The sequence below is a fragment of the Ovis canadensis genome, chromosome 12 (genome assembly GCF_042477335.2).
Source record: "Ovis canadensis isolate MfBH-ARS-UI-01 breed Bighorn chromosome 12, ARS-UI_OviCan_v2, whole genome shotgun sequence".
Lineage (NCBI taxonomy): Eukaryota > Metazoa > Chordata > Mammalia > Artiodactyla > Bovidae > Ovis > Ovis canadensis.
In genome coordinates this window covers 70153792-70175252 of record NC_091256.1, presented here as the reverse complement: position 1 = coordinate 70175252, position 21461 = coordinate 70153792, and the positions used below count along the sequence as shown (strand labels likewise).

Genomic DNA, 21461 nt, shown 5'->3' with positions numbered 1-21461 from the left:
TAGGAATGGAGGTGTGAGTACCTAGCCAGGAGTTTAGAACAGGGGCAATGAAACAGTTGAGGAGACTCAGGATCAAATGGAGGTGGTGGGTGTAGCGGGTGCTGGGGTCAGCCCTTCAGGCTGCAGTTAGCATCCGCGGGTGGTTGGGGACAGATGTGTGGCAGGATTGGTGTGGGGTGAGGTGGGGTGGTGTGGGGTCGGGGGGCACCTCCCATAAGGAGCAGGCTTGGGTCAGACAGTGAGAAGGATGTTAACTCAAAATTTATCTTCTCGTGTTGGTTAAAGCCTTGAAGCTACCTTCTCAGCTCGTTGTTTTAGTTGCTCAGTCATGTCTGACTCTTTGCAACCCTGTGGACTGTAGTCCCCCAGACTCCTCTGTCCATGGTATTCTCAGGCAAGAATACCGGAGTGGGTTGCCATTTCCTTCTCCAGGGGGTCTTCCAACAAAGGGATTGAACCTGAGTCTCTTGCATTTGGCAGGCAGATTCTTTACTGCTGAGCCATCAGGGAAGCTTTATCTTATATTTAAGTGAAGTGAAGTTGCTCAGTCGTGTCCAACGCTTTGTGACCCCATGGACCGTAACCTACCAGGCTCGTCTATCCATGGGATTTTTCAGGCAAGAATACTGGAGTGGGTTGCCATTTCCTTCTCCAGGGGATCTTCCCAACCCAGGGATTGAACTTGGGTCCCCTGAACTGCAGGTTGACTCTTTACCATCTGAGCCACCAGGGAAGCCATCTTATATTTAAATTGGCCGTAAATCCTGCTGGGCAGAGTTGGATAAGAAGATGGACACCCCCACTTTAAGTTGGGTCTGTGGGGCTCACATCTGTCCCAGTGCCTGGGAGTCTGTTCTTCACCATGGCCCCTGCTGAGTCTCTTTATTACTCCGACCCCCAGTCTTCCCAGTAAATAGTGACCACCATGTTCTTCATTATGTTCCTGGGCCAGAATAGTGAGGAGCACTGGACTTCTATGAGGAGAAGCACTCCCAGCTCTGGAGGAAGGATGCTTTTAAAGACAGCATTCTGAAGGATAAACTTCCTTTAGGTTTTGGAAGCGAGCATCCCACAACCCTGAGCTGTAGCGTACATCTCTGCTACAGATTTCCGCCTTGGGCCATTGATGTTTGATGGGGCCCAGTGAATCGTGAAATATCTCTCTTACTGAGTATGCTTAAATCTCAAATCAGCCATAGAGCTTATTATATCCTTGTTAAGCAGATCCCACGGTTTGTCATCAGCAGGATCATTTCTGGTCCCTGCTCTACGCCTCTTCAGTTACTGAAAATGACTATTTAGTACTTGTGAGCAAAGGCACAAGAGACCAGGTTAGCGAGAAGCCCCCAAAAAACAGCACTGAGAACTGTAGGCCTGGCCTGGAGGAGGACTGCCTCGGGACAGTGGGTCTCGAGGGTGGCTGGGGAGGAGGGGTCTGGAAAGAAGAGGTTCAGGTTTACCGTTGGGCTCTCAGGGTTCATTGACTTATGCGTGGCTCATCTCCGTGATAGATGAAAGTCTATAAAAATGGTTTGCTCAAGAGTTAGGGTGTCAGTGCTGAAGTGCAGGTCTCCCCGGGTGGTAAAGTCTGTTTGGGGTGTGTGGGATAGGTGTCCGAAAGTGGGATGGAGCTGAGCCATAACCGAAAGGCAGAGAGAAACTCAAGTTTCAACAGAAGCCACCACAAGGCAATGGGTTAAAGGTGCTCTTGATTGGGCCCCCACTGATGGTTGGTCCCTCTCTCTGCAGCTTCACCAGCACGCTGGCGCTCAACGATCCACTGCAGACTCTCTTCCAGCTCATGTCGGGGAGGACCCCACAGGCAGCCACGGTACCCTTCATAACAGGAGCCCAGCATCCGAAGGGTTGAGTGGGTGGGGACTGCTCAGGGACGAAGTGATGGCTTTAGAGATGACAAATAAAATAACAACTGCCCCTTAATCACCTCCCATGTGCCTGGCCCTATGCTAATTAATGTGATGTATATTATTTCATTTAGTACGTGGAGGTGGGAATTATTATCTCGGTTTTTCAGTCATGAAATCTGAGTTGCAAAAGTTTAAAATGACCCAAGATCACAGAGCTAGGGGCAGAGGAGTCAAGATCGGTCCAGGTCTGTCTGATTCCAAAGATCTTGCTCTTTCTACAAATCCACAGCTACCTGCTGAGTGAAGACTAGCAAGTGAAGCTGAGGCTGCTCTCCCCGCTTACCACACCAGGCTTCCTTTCTTCCCCACCACTGCACGGGACCCTTCAAAGAGGGACACTTTAGATTCTGCAGGTCATCAGTGTGAGATGTGGTTCAAGAGAACCCTGAGGCCATCTTGTTAGTTTTCCCATTATAAGAGACTTGATCTTTCTGTCCCAAGGTATTCCTTCCTTATCCTCGAAGTCCAATAATTTTAGTAAGATATATCTTGTTGTTGACTGTCTGTGTCGATTTTGGGGGGGATAGAGCACGCTCTTTTAATATGTGCATCCATCTCTTACAGTTCAGGAAAAAATTCTTGAATTATATCCTTCAGGATTTGTTTTGTTCTCTTATATTGGTTTTCTTTTCAGGAACTCCCTCTATATACAAAATATAATAGTATATATATATATGTATATGATTGATTCTTTCTTTTCTTCTTTTTTGCTGTGTCCCTCCTGTGTGTCCCTTACTATGTTTTCATCAGTATCTCTTGCTTGCTGTGCTCTTTAAAATTTTGTCATTAAAAATATATATATATATAATTTATTTATTTGACTATTTCTGGTCTTAGTTGTGGTGCTTGGGTTCTTTGCTGTGGGAGTGTGGGCTCCAGAGCACGTAGGCTTAGTAATTGCGGTGTCTGGGCTAATTTGCCCCATGGCATGTGGGGTCTTGGCTCCCTGACCAGGTATAGAACCCACATTCCCTGCACTGGAAGGCAGATTCTTAACCACTGGACCACCAGGGAAGTCCCCTCCATTTTTGTCTTTATTTCTTTGATTTTTCTGCCACTTCTCTCCTGAGCTTTGCGGTCACATTTGCCTCCTCCTGTTTTCCACCATCTCTTTCCTCTGCTCCTATAACTTAGCTTTAGCCCCTTGCTCCATAAAAGAAATTGTTTCATTATTTTACTTACATTCATGATGAAATATTTGGTGACCTTTTTTGTTTTGTGGTATCTTTTTTTTTTTTTTTTTGGTGAGTGTTCTCTCTACCTTCTTCCCTCCTTTTATCTTGATGGTATATTTGTACAAATTCTGTATTTGTTCCTTCACAGGCTTCAAGCCTTCCTTGGACCAGTTATTTATAGGAGGTTTGAGCTGGGGAGATGCCAGGGCCATGTTCCAGGCCAGCTGGCATTTCCACACAACCTGGTATTTTCTGTGAGCGTCTTTGCTTCTCCCCAGCCGGTGGAGATGGCTGTGGGATCTCCTCTCTCTGCCTCCCGAACCCACCTCTGCTTAATCTCTTTTGGAAGCCTTTTCTTGTATTTAGAGGCTTGGGTTTTTGTTGACATTTAGTTTTAATGAAAACACACTCACACTTTTGCTCTTTTGTCCTTCTTATTGCTTGTGGACAATTTCAAGAAAAGAAAAGAGAAATGCTGACTTTCATGCCCCTTCGTCAAAGCTATATTAGAACATGGGATGCACCTCACAGTTCTGCCGAATGCCTGTGCCCTGCAGTGAAATCCTACCATGTCACAAAAACGCTAAATGCAGGGAGTGATGTAATCAACATATGGTCCATTGGGTCTCATTGCACTGATAGAGTTTGCTAAATGATCCCTGCTTCTGGGTGAGAAAACCAAGGAGCCAGAAGTGATATGGCAATGTGGTATTTGACACCCGTGTTGGAGAGTTTCCTAGCATCATAGAAGCCAGTAAAAGGCTAGACTTTGGTACTTAGAATAAGAGGTGTAGTGGACGAAGCATGGTAATTGGAAAACAGAGATGTGGGCTTCTGTCACAGGCTTAACCTAGTCTCTGCTCCTCAGAGTCTAGCTGTGTGAATGGGTCTTGTTACTTAGTCTCAGAGTCTCAGCTTTTCATCTTTGTGGGCATTTGATGCCTAACAGAGTTATTGTAAAAATTAAAGGAGAGAGAATATCTGAATGTATTAATGACCATACTTGGCCCATTGAAGTTAGTTAATAAGTGTTCTTTCTCTCCCCACCTCCATAGACCTGCTTTACAGAGATTTCCGCCCTCCACCCCCAAATCACCTGGGGAGGAGACAGAAGAATTGCTTCTAAGTTTTTGTTCTTTTAGCAAGAGCTTTTCTGTTGCTGGTTCCCTTAGTTCCAGCCAGAAAGAGCCTGGCTCACACGTTAAAATGGGGATAATAATAGTACTTAATGCATGTGATTGTTCATAGGAGAAATGCTTAGCACAGGCTATGGCCCAGGGTCAGAGTGCAATAAGTGAGAACTGCTATTATTTTTGTGATTTATTATCATCATTCCTCTCATTCACACTGCTTTGCCCAGATAAACAAAGAGTATCTTTAAAATGGAGCTGGATAAAGCATCTTTTGTTCTGAGGGATAATTACAAATACAATACCAAATAATTGTGAATTGTTTTGACCTCCAGATCTTAGCTATTACCGTCAATCTCCTGTTCTGTCCATTCTGTGTAACAAATTGGAGGACAGACTGGTCTGCAAATCACCTCCTTTCCTCTGCTGTGCTTCCATGTGTGTGTGTATTTACACCTACATGTAATTTCTAAAGTGCAAACCACGTGCAAGGCACTATGCTATGGGCTTTACCAATCTTGTTTTATCATCAACAGTAATCCAGTCAGGTAGACATTATGATCTCGATTTAAGAAATGAAGAAACAAAGCTTCAAAGGCATTAAGAAACTTGCTCCAGAGGCAGGGCCCCTGTTGAATCCAGAGCCTGTGACATTGGTTTGTTTATTGCTATTTCCTCTGCCCTGAAATTCCCCGTCCTTCAGGAGAAGGACCGCCCATCCGGTCCCATGGGGCTTCCACCCGCGTCCACTTCTCTGACTACCCTCTACCGCCCCCTCGTGGAGCTCTGCTGCCCCTGCGTCTCACTAGCGACTAGTGCTGCCTGGGCGCCTTGGGCCTGTTTTCTCACTCCTCAGGAGGCGGTAGGAATTAGATTTCACAGAGTTGTGCGAAGATTAAAGAAGGTCATGTGTAGAAGATGACTCTGTAAAAACAGAAGACATTAGCCATTTGGTAAAATACTAAGGAGCCCAGTGTTCCCCTGTTTTCTTACAGGTTAATATGGACTCTTCTCATGAACCAAGGTTTTGTGATCCTCCTTCTTCCATGGAAATATCAATTTTTAAAAAAAAATTTTGTCCCCAGCTATCGCGATTAGGGGCACCAGGATGAAATTTGAAAATTAGTGACTAGTAGTGTGATTTTATTTTTATCTGCCTCCCAATATTGGAGAAGGAAATGGCACCCCACTCCAGTATTCTTGTCAGGAGAATCTCATGGACGGAGGAGACTGGTGGGCTGCAGTCCATGGGGTCGCTGAGTTGGACACGACTGAGCAACTTCACTTTCACTTTTCACTTTCATGCATTGGAGAAGGAAATGGCAACCCACTCCAGTATTCTTGCCAGGAGAATCCCAGGGACAGAGGAGCCTGGTGGGCTGCAGTCCATGGGTCGCAAGAGTCAGACATGACTTAGTGACTCAACCACCAACGGCCACCTCCCAATATTCCTGTATATGTGTGTATGTAATGTGTCTGCCTACCCATCCTTCTAAGAGTTTTGCTTTTTAAAAAGAGAAAACTCAGAATCAGTGAGTGGCCGCACTGCAGGCAGCCAAATAGGGATTCCTGGCAAATCAGAAAATAGACAACAGCCTTCCTTAACCTATGTTCTGGCTGGGGCTGTATTACTCAGCCAATGTTCCATGTTTCTGCTGCTTTTCAGTGTTGTGGGGACAAGCAGTGGGGAGACTGGAGGCCACACTTGGCAGTGATTCTATCGAATCAGGGTGGGGACCCGGAGCTGTACCAGCGCACGATTGTCACCATGGGGGACACCCTGGGTAAGCAGAGACCAGCTCCGTCCCCTCCTCGCCTCTGTCCCCAGGCCGGCTTTAAACACCCTGTGCTTAGACTTAGGCTCCGTGTTGGGCCTGAGTCTATGCCTCAGGCATTCCTTTGACCCAGGAGCCTCAGTGTTTTGGGGACAGAAAATCCAGAGAGAGGAGTGTCCTTCTTGCCTTTCCGTTTCCCAGATTTCTGCTGCGAGCGAGTGCAGGCCAGGCCCCTGAGACTCCGGGGTCCCGCCGCTGCAGGAGGCTGCCCTGAGTGGTTGATTCCTGTGCCGGGTCAGAGTCCCCGGCGGATGGAGTTAACACCTGGAGCATCTCCCCTATTGTTGTTGTTAGTCCCCCAGTGACCCAGCCCGACCAGATAGGAAATTCTATTTTCGCCTGAGCTACCCTGGGGAACTGTGTAGTCTTTATTGCTATCATCTCTTTGTGAATGTGGCCTTTTAAACACTTAGGGGCTGTTGGATGTTGCGGATCAGTGGTTCTCAGACTGGGTCAAGGGACAGAATATTTAGAAAATCATTGCTTTGTGGCACTTCGTGAAATACTGCTCTGCTAAACTTAAAATAGCTGCAGGTAAAGTGCCCAGTCAAATGACAAGTTATTCAGCACCTGAGTAGAAAGAACTAACTTTTGTTGAAACTTCTTGGGTGCCAAGCTAATTACTTTGCCTACCTGAATTAACTCAGTGTTGAAGTAATGAAAAAGGTATGGGAGAACATTTAAAAACTGGGAACAATTTGGTAATGAATGTGATTTTTATGAGCACTGGGAAAAGTCTATTGTTTGATTTTGGCGGGGGAGGCATGAATGCCCCAAGAAGCCGAGTTTAAAAACCGCTGCTTCCAACAGTCTGCTTCTCTGCTCAGGTGTAGGCATTTCTTACCTATTTCTCCCCTTCCAGAAGGACTAAAATGCGTAGAAACGTCCTCATCAAAAGTCCATTGAGGGGAATGTGAAATAGTGCCTTCTTCTGGCTGAAGAGAAATGAAGTGTAGTGTCGGAGGGCAAAAATGGGGTGGGAGAGGGAGTAAGGTGTGGAGTCTGTAGCTCGTGTCTTGGAGAGCTTGTTGTTTTATCCCGTGAAGCTGTCTGCTCTGACCTCAGAGCCTCTCTCTAACCCTCTCCCCTCCCGCCAGGATGGTGGGTCCCTCCCTTGGCGGGCGTGTTCCCTGACCCAGGCTTGTTCTCCGCCTACAGCTGGGAAGGGGCTGGTGGAGGCTGCTCACTTCTGCTACCTCATGGCTCACGTGCCCTTCGGCTACTACACCGTGAAGACAGACTACTTGGCCTTGCTGGGCAGTAGCCACAGGTATGCCAGTCTTCTGGGGGGCAGAGAGTGGGGAGGACGTCTTCCAGGGGATTGGGTTAGCCCCAGCTGGGTGGCGTGGCTTCATTTTTCCATTGTCGTTTGTGAATGTTCAGCTGCTGCTGACGGTTTTTCAGCACAGGTGGGCTCTGGGCTGAGAGCCGCCGGGAAGAGTGCCCCATCACACCGCCAGGGGTCCTCAGGCCCAGGCCTTGCTCCCGGAAGCTGCGAGCTGGTGCCCGTGGGTTGTAGTGTGCCCCTCTGGCCACTCGGTGGCGCCCTGGCTCCATGACCAGAGATTGACTCAGAAAATGCTAATAGCGCGGTGGCTTGAGGCTCTGCGTTAGGCAGCCCCGGACCTATTCTCAGAACTGGCCTTGGGCAAAGCCTGCAAGTGGAAGAAGAAGTTTGTGTTTCGCCCCCACAGCTTACACTGACTTGACACACAAGCTACTCAAAAGTTAGGCCTGTCACTTGTTCCCCGCTGGGCATAACATGAGACTTCTCACAGAGAAGGACCTTGATAAGCCCCTAGACAGTGGATAAATGGATGAAAAGACCAGGTTGCTCCTTAGCCACCCTCCACATTCTGGATCTTTCTTTCTCTCTCTCTGTTGATAGTTAAGATTTCCTAAGCTCTTACATTGTACCACGTGTTTCATTTGCACCGTTTCCTTTAATCATTACACATGGACCCTGTGAAGAAAGTGTATTTTTAAGCTTCGCTTTGTAGAGGAGGGAAACTGAGGCACAGAGAGGTGGAGTAACAGGTCTAAGATTGTACAGCTAAAGTGCAGTCAGGTTGGACTTGGAATCCAGACTGTCAGGCTTTTCTTCGTAGAAATGCGTTGTCTCATGACCTGTCTGTCAAGGTCATGGTCTCCGATAGCACATAGTTAAGTTGTCAAAGAAGCCTGTCTCGGCCAGATGTGACAAATAAGTGAAATGGGTTATGTAGCGTCCCCAACCCTTTTGGCACCAGGGATTGGTTTTGTGGAAGACAGTTTTTCCACGGATTTGGATTGGTGGGGGGAAGAAATCCTCGTATGGTTTCGGTATGATTTAAGTGCATTACCTTTATTGTGCACTTTATTTCTGTTATTATTGCATCAGCTCCACCTCAGATCTCCAGGCATTAGATCCTGGAGGTTGGAGACCCCTGGGTTAAGGTGTCCCCCTCCTGTGTACTGTATGAGGATGTTTCTGGAGATCCAGCCCTGACCCCAGGGGAAGCCCTGGTGATTATGGTTTCAGCCCCCACGGCAGCTGTTTTGGGGCCCGTGGGGACTCTGAGGGACCCCAGATCACGTTCACTCAATCTGCTTTCTCACTGGAATGAGCGTGCAATGTAGGGTCCGTCATTTGACTTTGGGCTTTGCGGTGCTACCCTCTCTCTGCAGGGCCTTTGTCTTCAGTGCTCTCGGAACATCACACGGCTCCCTCTTTCCTGCTCTTCTGCTCAGGCTGGGGTGACCTTTCCCAGACACCCCCTCTGGGCTCTCAGGGCACTCAGGGTGGTGCTCAGCATGCTCACAGGGGGGATGCAGTGCCCCCTGAGCTGAGCATGAGAGCATCTTGCCTTAAGTGACCCTCAGGAAAGATGGCAGGAACCACCCCCACTCCCTGAAGCCCCACCCCCACCCCCCCCCCCGCTTGGCCCCGCCTTCCCCCAGAGCCTTTGGGGGCACAGATTCTCCTTCTTCTCTTGGAGCTGCCCCAGGGATCAGCCCAGGACAGAAACTCTGCCTTGAATGGATGCAGCTGGTGTTTGGCTATCTATGAGTGAAATCCGTCCCCCATCCGCCCCAACCTCAAACTCTTTTATTGTTATTCCCTGGTTTTAGTCAAGAGTTTTTGAAATTTGCAACAACTGAGGCTATCCAGAGGACGGAAATCTTCGAGTACTGTCAGATGCTGGGCCGTCCCCGATCCTTCATCCCTTCTTTCCAGGTAACTGAATGCTCACGAGGCCCTATCAGCATCTGATGGCTGTGGGCGGCTGGATTCTCAGCCTTGCTCTCTGGCAGGCGGTGGCTGGGCTAAGTCATCCACTGGACTTTTCCTCATGAGCTGGAGTGTGGGAAGGGTTAGGATTTCTTTCTAGGTCCCCTCAAGGTCTGTGTTTTAAGACAGGAAAGCAAAACATGGCAGCAGCCTCTGTGCGGCGGGCTCCTGCCTCCCTCCTGACAAAGGGGAATCAGGCAGGCGCCCCTGGGCCCCGCTCTTGTCTGCAGCTCCTTCCGCTATTCTGTCTCCAGATGGCTCCGTCTTCTCCTTGGCTCCACGGCCATCCTGCCCGGAGCGGCCCCCGGCTGTTCACGTTCCTACTCTCCTCTGACCTGCAGCTCCCATCTCTCTTGGATGCCTCCATCTTTAACTCTGGAATGCCTCCCTGCTCTGTCCTTTGGCCCCTGTCCTTCCTTTTTCCTCTCAGGGCTGCAGGTGTGTGGGCAGCATCCATGTCCAGGTTCTAACCTGTCAACCTCTCTACTGGATGCCCTGGTGTCCCCTTTGATCCCCAGAGACTTCTTCAGTGATTGTAGCGAGAGTGTATCCGGTGGCAACACACACACACAGACATGCAGACCACCACCAAACACAAAACAAAGCCTTGGAGATGAATGGATTACTGTCTATAGGGCCGTGACCCAGTTAGTATCTTCTGTAAGGTTTTCACACACACACACACACACACACACACACACCACCACCAAACACAAAGCAAAGCCTGGAGATGAGTGGATTACTGTGCATAGGGCCGTGACCTGGTCGGTATCTTCTGTGAGGGTCTGACCGGAGGCCCGCCTTTCCCAGCGCAGCCCTGCCCAGCGGGCTCCTCTGTGTCCGCGCAGGTCTTCAGTCTGTCTCTTCTGTACTCATCCCACCTCTCAGCTGTCTTTGGGCTGATAGCAGTGAGATTCGCTGTTTTTAGGGAATGAGTTTTGCACACCTGGCACTGTGCTATGATCCTCTAACTGAGTGATCTCTAATTCTGTGAGGCAGGCATGATTACCCTCTTTTCACAAAAGAAGTTCCAAGGAGTTACGTGCTATTGGCTCACATCTCTTGGGTACCATTTGCTCTAGGGACTTTACATGGATTATCTCATTGAATCTTTGAAACCACCAAGGAGGAGATCGTAGTATCATCCCCATATTAGAGCGAGGAAACCAAGGTGCGGAGAGGAGGTGGGTGAACTAGTTTCATGCTCCATATCAGCATAGAGCTGGGGTTTGAACTTGGGTCTGTCTGATTCTCAGCCCCTCTGTTCTCCATCTGGCTCTGTCCCTCATGCGTCTCTGAACCCTTACCTGTATCTGCCTGTACTCTCCCTCTTAGGCTTGAAGCCCCTTCCACCAGAGGCATTTTTTTCTTCTTTTACCTGTGCCCCTGGCGCCTGGTCCTCTGCCAGACACCAGGATTCCCAGAGATACAGGCTGCCTGATAAGAAGTGGAGAGGCTGGTGCATTTCCATGGTGACCAGTGCCTAGGGAGACTCAGCGGATGTGCCTTCCACCCCATTCTCTGCAATGATGGAACTGCAGGCTGGGTTTGGAACTGTGCCTATACATAGATAGAATGCCCTAAATGTTGCAAGGCCCTCTTTAATATTTGGACCCAGAGTTAGAGAAGTTGGCAGTCCACTGACTTCCAAGAAGTCTTATCTCCACTTCTCTCTTTCTGGCCCTGCTCCTCTTCGCAGGTGTATAAGCTCCTTTATGCTTCCCGTCTGGCAGATTATGGCCTCACGTCCCAGGCCTTGCATTACTGCGAAGCCATTGGCACAGCCCTCCTGAGCCACGGAGAGAGCAGCCACCCTGTGCTATTAGTGGAACTCATCAAGGTGAGCTTCTCAAAGGGTTCTCTGCAGGTGTGTTATCTTCAGTGTTCAGAGAAAGCTATTGTAAAGCGGCTCAGAGCCCCATTTCATCTTCTTTGAACATGCTATAAAATTGGAGCCCCTGGCTGTCTTTGACCACATATGCATGCCCAAATGTGATAAGCAGAGGCCTGACACTGCATAAAGAAGGATGCTACGGGTGGGAGGGGCGGGGGGCGGGAGTCGGTTTGAAATAGGGGGACTGGAAACCAGGCGTGTGCTGTGCAAGGAAGTCATTCTTGCATCTGCTTTTTTGGTACAGTAAAAATGCATGTTATGGCAAACCATTCTAATTATAAAAGCTGGGCTAAGAAAATATATTTTAGTGATTAAAATGGGAAATGATCCTTATTAAAATGCTTTTAAATGCATGGAATATTTTATCACATGTGAGATACATTCAAAAAAGAGAAAACAAAAACATCAACTTTTAGTTCCTGGGAAAGAAAACAATCAGGCAAATAGTTGTTCCAATTAATTGAAGAAAAATCCATTAGCTGAGAGTAAAAAGGCAGCCTACCATCACTTTTTGCTTTGCTTTAAATGAGGCCCAAGTGTTGGATTCTGTAGCCAGTAAAATCTGTGCTACTGAGTGCCCTTAATGGCAAATTCCTGCCAACAGGATGATGGTTGTAGGCAGCTCAGGAGACAGAAGGGAGGAGTCACAAAGTTTGGGGACTTTACGATGGGATGTTATTGTTGTTGTTTAGTCACTGAGTTGTGTCCTACTCTTTGTGACCCCATCAAGGCTCCTCTGTCCATGCGATTTCCCAGGCAAGGATACTGGAGTGGGTTGCCATTCTCCCCTCCAGGGGATCTTCCTGACCCAGGGATCAAACCTGTGCCTCCTGCATTGGCAGGCAGATTCTTTACTGCTGAGCCACCAGAAAAGCAATGACTGAATAATCTTGCAACATAAGCAGTCCTTCGACCGGCAACATGGGCATCACCTCGTGGGGGGCTTGTTAGCAATGCCTGATCTCAGGCCCCACAGACTTCTGGGATCGGAATTAGCATTTTAACAAAATCCTGGGTGGTTCCTACCAGCTCTGAAGTTTGAGAAGCACTGCTCCTGAGAACAGCTTTGCAGAGACGTAGAGCAGAGTAGCAGTTTCTCCTCATATTTTATTTAGTATCTAACACCAGGATGGTTTAACTGTTTATGTTGCGATTTGAGGAAGGTATCTGCTGAATTTGCTATTTGGCAGTTCTTTGTAATCTGATTTACAAGTGAGCAAAGGCTTCCTTTTTTCTTACTGCCATTTCTCCTACTTCTCTCCCTCCTTTTCTCTCTCTTACCATCTGGAAACCGGGCACAGCTGGCAGAGAGACTGAAGCTGTCAGATCCTCTGGTTTTAGAACGCCACCGCCACCGAGGAGACAGGGACCTGGAGCCGGACTGGCTGGTGCACCTTCGGGGGCACCACAGGGAGCTGCAGGTGAGGGGGGGATGGTCCTCTAGACACAGCGTAGGCAGGCACTGACCTCAGCAAGTCCCCCAAACCATGGAGGGCTGTGGTGTCCTCTGTCCCCAAGGCAGCACAGCCTGGTGGGGGAAGGCGTAGCACTCAGCTTCCGCTAACGCTCTCCCCTCCCGGGGGGAGACATTTTCCTGTGTTCCCCTGTGAGACAGTGGGACCCTCTCCCGAGTCACCCAGCCACCCTTCTCTGAATGACCATCAAAGCTTCCGTCTCTCTCTGTGAGGAACAGTGGCTCACGGTGGCCTGGTGCCACTTTCATGTAATGTAGAGCAAATGCTTAAAAGACTTCCGGACCTTTCCTTTTTTTTTTTTTTTTGTTCTGACAATTGCAAAAGCGGCTGGTAGTAATTGTCACAGTAATTGGAACAAGGCCTCCTCCATCTCCTTTCTTCCTCTGTCTGTGAGAAAGAGGCAGGTGGATTTTTTTTTTTAGACACACGTGGCCCTTGCTTCCCCCGTGTGCTTTGGGCCCTGGGGCCCCGTGGTTTAGTTCCCTCTTCTTGCCCCTTCCTCTGGGAGAGGAGGATGCCCTGGCCTCTGCCTGCTGTCTCCGAGCAGAGCTGGGAGGTAGGAAGACCCGTGGGCCCCCCACCCCCAACCCCTCACAGCCCCCACATTCACCTGAGGCTCCCTTACCTCGTCACTGCCGAAGTGTCTTCATTTCAAATCATGTTTCCTATTTTTGTTTTCCTTTGTGTCACCTAAGAGGATTTTACTTTATCTTAATAGCAAAAGGAAGCAGGAGATGTTGGGGGTCCTCAGTCTGCTCAAGTGGTTATTTCGGAAGCCGGAAAAACTCCAGGTACCTAAACTAATGAACTGAGTGTGTAAATAATCGACTCTTGGGATCTGATTATAGGAGATAACCTAACAAAAAACTTTCCCCTGTCCTTGCCTGGAGTGCCTTCCTCGCCTGTGTCAGCCTGACCTGTGGTCCAGGCTTCTCTCTACACAGCCCCGCCGGCCACAGCCTTCCCTGGCACTTCTGTTTCCGCATTGCTAGAGGTTTTGTTTCACACTCAGGCTTTAATCTTGTTGTTGCTGAGTCGTTACATAGTTGCCTCGCTTGTGTCAGTACCAGCTCCCGGGTGGATGCATTTCTTGGTGCCCGAAGTGGTGGATCACCTGTATTTCACGTTAGCGGTGGGGGGGGGGGGTACATCGGAAGTGCCTATGCTGTTTGAGCATCAGTTGCCGCATACGTGAAATAGGCTTCAAAGTGTTTTCAGCAGATCCCTCCTTTTCCCTTAGGATGCTTCAGTTGTTGCACTGGGCAGACATTATTATCCCAGTTAACTCCATGCTGTTTCCCCAAATAGCACTCACTGGTGGGGTGAGGACAGGGGTCTCACAGCTTTGCTTCTGGCTGGTTCCCAGCCTTTTGTACCTCCTTTAGGGATGATTAAGGGGATAGCAAGGATGGGCAGGCCTTGGTCTCTGCATCCCAGCTTTGCTGCTGTGCCCCGGAATCGGTGAGGGGAGAGGGATGTAGGAAAGCAGGCTGGGTGCTCCTGAGCGGTCACTTCCCCTGGGAAACAGCCATGTCTCCTGCTGCCCTATCAAGCGGGTAGGTCAGCCGACCTCATTGTTCCCATAATTTGGGCCAACCATTGTCCACGTCCACAGTCCACGCCTTGGTCTGTCTTGTCAGCAACACAGCCGGAGCCAGAAAGAATGTCACCGAGTACCCTTCCTGGGCCAAAGCTCTTATCTTTCAAAACAAAGCCATCATTTCTGTAGTCTGATTTGGGTTTTACATTGAAACTTTCTAAATGTCAAGTACCCCAGTCCATTAGTAAATCCATAAAAAAAAGTTTATCCAAAAGCTAAAAAGTGTGGAGTTAGACTAAATGGTCATTTCTGCCATCCCAACCCCCTGGTTTAAAAGGCTCAGAGATCATACAGGCTGTGAGGAAGATAGTTTTGAAAACTCTAAGTCATAAGCGGTGGAAGGTGTTACAATCGCTGCTGTGTTATACTTGTCCCATTGATGGTGGCCACATCAACTGGCCTGTCCTCGTCACTGCTTTCCAAAGAGCAGGCTTATTCCTGGCTAGTCCACACAAAGGCCACATTACAGGTCTCACCTCTTCTTCTTTATCCTGTGTCCTTAGAAAACACTTTCTATCAGGATCTTTCTGGACCTCAAGGCAACTCAGAAGCCTATGGTGACCACTCAGCTCTGTGGCCAACTCCGGAGCAGTCAGGCCCGGCCCAGCTCAGCCCACAGCAGCTCGGCTCCTACCCAACAGCTGGCGGTTCTGGGCAGATGGGGGTCCCAGTGCCTCTCTCCTCGGTTCCTGAGACCCATCTGCTGGGGCCCATTGGCAGCGTGGCAGTGACAGGGGCTCCCAGAGGAACAGCCTGGGAGGAAGCCCAGCAGATACACCTGGCCCCTGGTAAGAGCTGCCAGCAAGGCAGCGAGCCTTGGGTGGGGAGGTGTGGAGGGGAGCAAGCAGAGGAGGGCGGTGCAGGGGCCAGTGTGGGATGTGGGGTGGGAGCTTGTGAAGCCCTGGGTGGTGGGTGTGCACGTGATTGAGGGCTTCTGGGTGTCAGACCTGGGCTGGTAGCTTCGCGTTCATCCGAGGGAGATGGCTCTCTCCCATTCCAGCCCCGCTCTCTGCTGGGACAAACACAGCACAGCCTCCAGCAGCCGCTCCGGCCCTCCTTTTGGATTCCGTAGTTTCCAGGAGAGAGGCGTAGAAGGCAAGACAGGGCCACTTGTGCCTCCAGCTGCAGTTTAGGCCGAGGCCTCTTTCTGACGTCATCCGTGTCAGGGGCTGCAGGCAGAGGCGCGTGCTTCTGTCTCGTCCCGTCAGGTCTTGGACAACAGGTGCCGAGTGTGGGTGAGCCGTGCCGAGTGATGCCAGGGAAGTGCAGGAAGCCAAGCGGAAGGGCCAGATCTTAGATGTTCCAAGACAAGGGCCCATCCAAGATGGGAGGCTCACATGGAGGGGAAGCCTGGGAGGATCCCTGTGACCCAGCCTGACTTGGCTCTCATTTCAGGGTTCCCATGGAATGACCTTGGTTTGGGGTGGAGGTTGGGTGAGTGGCATGTTCTGGGGTGGCCAGAATTGAGAGGCTTGTGCAAATGGACCTCATATTTATTCTGATCCACTGGGGGCTATGTGCCCAGAGCTCCGGCCACTTGGCAATTAGGAAAGCTGGCTGTGTTCCCATTACCCTTCTTCAGGAGAGAAGGGAAAGACCCAACTTCGCATCCTGATTTCTGTTGTGTTTTATGCCATAGGAGAGAACACAGTGTCTCCAGAAACCCTCCAGCATCCTGGTGGGCAGAAGGCTGTTTCCAGACCCCGGGTGAGAGGACAGAGTCCCCAGAAGACAGCACCCACTCTGAGCTGTGGATTCCCTCCAGCTGCCCCAGTTGCTGAGCCACATGCAGGCACCTTCCTGTGCCCTGCACCAGCCCTTCCTTCCACACTGCCCCTTGCTTCTTTCTACACCGGATCCCGAGAGGTGGAGAGGAGGCTCATTCTTGTTCATTTCACTCCTGCCAACCTGTGTCCGTGGGGGCAGGACTGGGTTTGCCTTTGGTCTCGCACATCAGCCCCCTCCGATGCCCTCTTCTTACTGATGCACTGAACACTTGCTGTGCTCTGCGCCATCAGGGAAGACTCTTGATATTTCTATCTTTAACATTTTTACCTTGCTCTATTTCTGAGAAGGACCTATGGCAGCTGTGTCTCTTCTCTTCAGGTCTTGGAGGTAACCATGTCTAGTTAATCGTCTATTCAGCTGTTGAGTGAAAGAATCCCTCCACTAGTAACAGGCATTGCTGGTCCAAATTTAAGATACTCTCTAGCTTTGCCTGGTTGGAAGTGATGTCATAGAACTATCTTGAGTAGTAACTAAGCTACAGACCTTAAAACATGTTTTTCCCCCTAAACTAGTGCTTTATTGTTATACAAAATCTGAAAAACAGAGAATGTCATATAAAGTGTCAAACAGCCATCACTCAGACTCTCATAGCCAAATAGTTTATTTTCTTCTTAAATTTTTTCTATGTACACATTTCTCATGCTATCTGAAAGCAGAGCCTTCCTATGAAACCTTTTTTAAGTCTAAATGAAGTGAAGGGAAGAAGCAATTACCTCAGTACACATCTTGCTCACAATGCACAAAATGAATCGAGATGAAGCACAGATGCTCACAGATACGGTCCAAACCCACATGAGATGCTGAATGCAGTTTCCGGTAAAGGAGCTTAGTGGGGCCAGTCTCACTGATTGCGGTACGAGCTGCCTCTAAAATGGCTTCTACAAAACAAACGCTGAATGCTTTTTTTGCTTTCTGACTTTTTTGGTAAAAGTGAAAGTCCTCTTTGGGTTTTTGTTTGTTTGTTTGTTAGTGAAAATAGGTACTAATGTCAGTCTTTGGTAAAAGCAAAGTTGTATGATACAAACTTTCAAAGAGTGAAGGAGGCCGTCCATATGGGTGTATATATAGATGTGTGTATGTGCTTCCCAGTGGTGCTTGTGCTAAAGAACACGCCTGCCAATGCAGGAGACTTAAGCAATGCGTGTTTGATCACTGGCTTGGGAAGATTCCCGGGTTGGGAAAATGCCTGGAGGAGGGCACGGCAACCCACTCCAGTATTCTTGCCTGGAAAATTCAATGGACAGAGGAGCCTGGCAGGCTACAGTCCATAGGGTTGCAAAAATTCAGACATGACTGAAGCGACTAAGCCCACATGCATAAATGTGTATATATATACACATACATGTCTTTCCGACCCCATGGACTATAGCCTATCAGGCTCCTCCATCCATGGGATTTTCCAGGCAAGAGTGCTGGAGTGGATTGCCATTTCCTTCTCCAGGGGATCTTCCTGACTCAGGAATCGAACCCAGGTCTCCCGCATTGCAGGCAGACACTTTACCATCTGAGCCACCAGGGAAGCCTGTTATACATGTGTTTTTAAATGGTTGAAAACATACGTAGATGAAGCTTTATTTTCTGTTTTTAACACTATAAAATGATATTTTCCATGTCATTCTTAAATATGATTTTTAGTATTGGTGTGATAAATTCACTGTATGGAAACATCATTGCTCATGTGTTTATTCATTCACAAATACAGAGATCCTGCAGTGTCCCTGGTCCTCTTATCGAGGCTGGGGATACATAGGGAACTAGACAAAGCCTACCTTCATGGGGCTTCTGTTCAGTAGAGGTGACTGCAAATAAACCACTGTACACTTGAGGGATGTTCCTTTAGATGGTGTGGGAGGCAGTGCGTCTCTGAGCTCAGCATGGAGGGTGGACATGAGCCAGGTGAGTATTCAGGGAACAAGTGTTCGAGGCAGAGGGCATAGCAAGAGCAAAGACCCTGTAATAAGATGACCTGGCACAACTGAGGGAGAGTATGGGCTGTGTCTAGAGAGAGGGACAAGGGAACTCTGTGATGGTCCAGTGGTTAGGACTTTTGCTTGTGCTTTCATTACTGAGGGCTTGGGGTCAGTCCCTGGTTGAGGAACTAAGATCCTGCAAGCTGTTCAGTGTGGTCAAAAAAGTAAAAAAAAAAAAAAAAGAAAAAATTGAGGAGAGGGCTAAGAAGCCAGACTAGAGAGACAGAGAAAGGCAGGATCATAGAGGGCCTGGTAGGCCCTGGAAGGAGCTCGGATTTTAATTCGTCTTTACTACTTTGTTAAGCACTTCAAGTGTCTCTCTCTTCCTTTTCTTTTCTAATCTTTCTCCTTACTCCTCCCTTCCCTTCCCTTCATATGTAAAACGCAAGTGATGGACATTCTAATATATAAGCCCTTGTGTATTTCTTGAATTACTCAATTAGGAGAGAAATTCCTAGAAGGAAAGTCGGACAGCTTGGGTTTAAATCCTTGCTCTGCCCTTAACTAGCTGTGTGACCTTATACGGGTTGCTTTTCTGTGTGTTAGTTTTCTCGTATGTTAAATGGGATGATAATAACAGTACCTACCTAACAGGATAGTTGTAAGGATTAGATGACTCACTGTATATAAAATGCTCAGAATACTACTTGGTACACAGTAAGTTCTATACTCATTAGAATAAAAAATGAAACTTTTTCTGTATTTGCAAAAGTGTTTTTTCTAAAGGTTATACCAATTATCTTTTTCTGAGAGTACAAATTGTAAATACAGCACAAAAGGACAAATACTGTATGGTTCCACTTATACAAGCCGTCTAGAATAGGCAAACTCATAGAGACAGAAAGCGTAGAGGTTCTCAGGGGCCAGAGGGAAGAAGGAAAAATGGGGAGTTAGTTTTAATGGGAACAGAGTTTCTGTTGAGGTTAATGAAAATTTCTGAAAATGGAAAGCGGTGATGGTTATGCAACATCACGAATATTCTAATACACTGAACTGTACGCTTTAAGTGGTTAAATGGGTAAACTGTAGGAAATGTATTGGGTTGGCCAAAAAGTTTATTTGGATTTTTCCGTAAGGTGTTACAGACAAACCTGAGCGAACTTTTTGGGCAACCCGATATATTCTACCACACACACAAAATTAATACACAGGGATGTGGGTGTATTTTACTTCCCCCAGTACAGCTGCTCACAGGTCATCTTGAGCAAGTCAGCTAGGAAGTAAGGTCTGGGATGAGTTCGATTCGGTGGTTGTCAACCTTCCCTGATCTTTGCATTTAGGGGTTCCCTGAAGGGTGTTTCCTGGCTCTCTTCATCTCCAGTGGAAGCATTCCATACCCCTGCTCCAGGCCTTGGCATAGCTCTGGAAACCTGATGCTCCTGGGGACTGGTAGCACAGTGGCCAAAACCCTGTAGGATTAAGGATGATCTGAAGATTGAGACTGGGCTCTGCCCTTGTCCTGAGGCCTTCAGCAAGTTATTCCTTGTGGCTAAATCGTGGTTCCCCATCAGTCATATTAGATCCTGTAAGGCTATCCCGCTGATCTATCGAGCAAGGTCAGGTGAGGGAATTCATGTAAATGTGCCTTTGTAACCTGTCAAGTGCTATAAAGATGTTACTTCTCTTTTCTCTAATTCCAGGTGCCACTGATTCCCAGAGCTCGAAGTATTTCCGAGAGTCCCACTGTATCAGTCAAGGAGGATGGGGAGGAGTCCTCCCAGGAGGCAGATAAAAAATCTTCCCAAAATACTGTCCAGAGAGAAAAGCTTGGAAACGTGAAGGAGAACGCAAAGGTGGAGGGATGTTTTTCTTCCCGGATGGTGGTGCAGAGCTGGGGAGCTGGGCTCTTGTGGGGTCCCCTCCTCTCCTGTCTCACCACCGTCACAGTGAGGGGGGGGTTAATCTCCACCCTGCAGACCACAGAACTCCCCATCTCTCTTCCAGAGCTCAAGGTTTGGCTGGTTCAGCTGGTTCCGCTCGAAGCCCACCCACAACTCATCCCCCTCTGGAGACGAAGACTCGTCCGACAGCTCGGATTCTGAGGTAACCTTGGGTGGAAGATTGCGGGAGGCTGGGCAGGGAAGCTCCCTCTCCTGTGGCCCCTTCTGAGGAAGTTTCCTCAGCTCCAGGAGGGCCTGGAGGTGGCCTCTCCACCCTGGTCTGGATGAAACTGGTCTTGTGATGGGAGGTTGTGGGAGACAGATTGGTCCAGTGAGGGGAGAGGCAGATGACGAAAGGCCTTAAAAGTTAGGATGTAGAATTTTAACTTTCGAGAGCCGGCAGTGACTTGGCTTATTGAGCAGAGCAGTGGTATGAAGAGAATGGAGTGTGCTGGAGAGGAGGCCAGCCCTGGTTGAGGGTGGAGGCCACCATGTGGGTGCTGCAGGAATGCAAGCAGGTGGCACGGACGTGTGGACCATCAGCGCCACCCTCCTTTCTCCACTAAGCAGGAGATGCCCAGGGCAGCGTCTCCACCTCAGCCCAGCCCAAGCGTCTCACTGACACCTCCCCCAGATCCCCAGTCTCTGCTGGGTGCCAGTGCCTTCTCCAGGGACACAGGTATGCCAGCCTCCTGTCCTCTGGGCCCGCTGTGGTCTTCTCCACATGTTCCAGGGGGGGATGGGGGAGCCTTCTGGGAGTGGGGAGTCCTCTGTCCTGGGAAGCTGGAACACCCCCGATGCATTGCTTCCTAGGTGGAGATGAAGGCCGAGGGTCAGCGTCTGGTGCGGGGACAGCTGAGGGCCCGGGGAGTGGAGGCTTGTCGGGACCTGAGGTGAGCAGCCCACCTGTGTGTGAACTGAACTTTCGTGGGGGCTGGAGGTGCTGCCCCTCGAGGGCCTGAGAGTATGGAGAAAGCCTCTGTAGTAGTTTGCTAGGGCTGCCAGAACAGGGTGTCATAGACTGTGCCGTTTAAACACCAGAGTATCTCCTCGCAGTTCTGGAGGCTGGAGAGCTGAGATGGAGGTGTCTGCAGAGGAGGTTTCTCCCAGGCTTGTAGATGGCCATGTTCTCCCTGCGTCTTTATGGGGTCTTTCCCTGGTGTGTGTCTATGTCCAAATTTCCCCTTCTTACAAGAACACCGGTCATAATGGGTTAGGGCCCACTCTAATCACTTTAAAAAAATTAATTTTATTGAGTATGGGGCTTCTCTCATGGCTCAGATTGTAAAGAATCTGCCTGTAATGCAGGAAATGAGGGTTTGGTCCCTGGGTCAGGAAGATCCCCTGGAGAAGGGAATGGCCAGCCATTCCATTATTCTTGCCTGGATAGCTTTACAGTGTTGTGCTGGTTTCTGCTGTACAGCAATGTGAATCAGCCATAAGTATACATATATCTGCTCTTTTTTTGGATTTCCTTCCCATTTAGGTCACCATGGAGCACCAAATACAGTTCCC

General features: G+C 49.0%; 1 protein-coding gene across 8 annotated transcripts in view; it reads left to right on the top strand.

Annotated features, from left to right (window-relative positions):
* The window catches only part of SEC16B (SEC16 homolog B, endoplasmic reticulum export factor), a 65827-nt gene that overhangs the window by 41476 nt on the left and 2890 nt on the right, over nt 1-21461 (top strand). For all 8 annotated transcript variants that reach the window (XM_069546142.1, XM_069546144.1, XM_069546146.1 and 5 more), the window contains 13 exons: nt 1750-1831; nt 5900-6017; nt 7227-7338; nt 9180-9285; nt 11039-11179; nt 12535-12654; nt 13427-13499; nt 14812-15096; nt 15948-16015; nt 19707-19859; nt 20011-20109; nt 20517-20625; nt 20760-20839. In XM_069546142.1, coding sequence (XP_069402243.1) covers nt 1750-1831; nt 5900-6017; nt 7227-7338; nt 9180-9285; nt 11039-11179; nt 12535-12654; nt 13427-13499; nt 14812-15096; nt 15948-16015; nt 19707-19859; nt 20011-20109; nt 20517-20625; nt 20760-20839 — 1546 coding nt within the window. The remainder of the gene's footprint in view (nt 1-1749; nt 1832-5899; nt 6018-7226; nt 7339-9179; nt 9286-11038; nt 11180-12534; nt 12655-13426; nt 13500-14811; nt 15097-15947; nt 16016-19706; nt 19860-20010; nt 20110-20516; nt 20626-20759; nt 20840-21461) is intronic.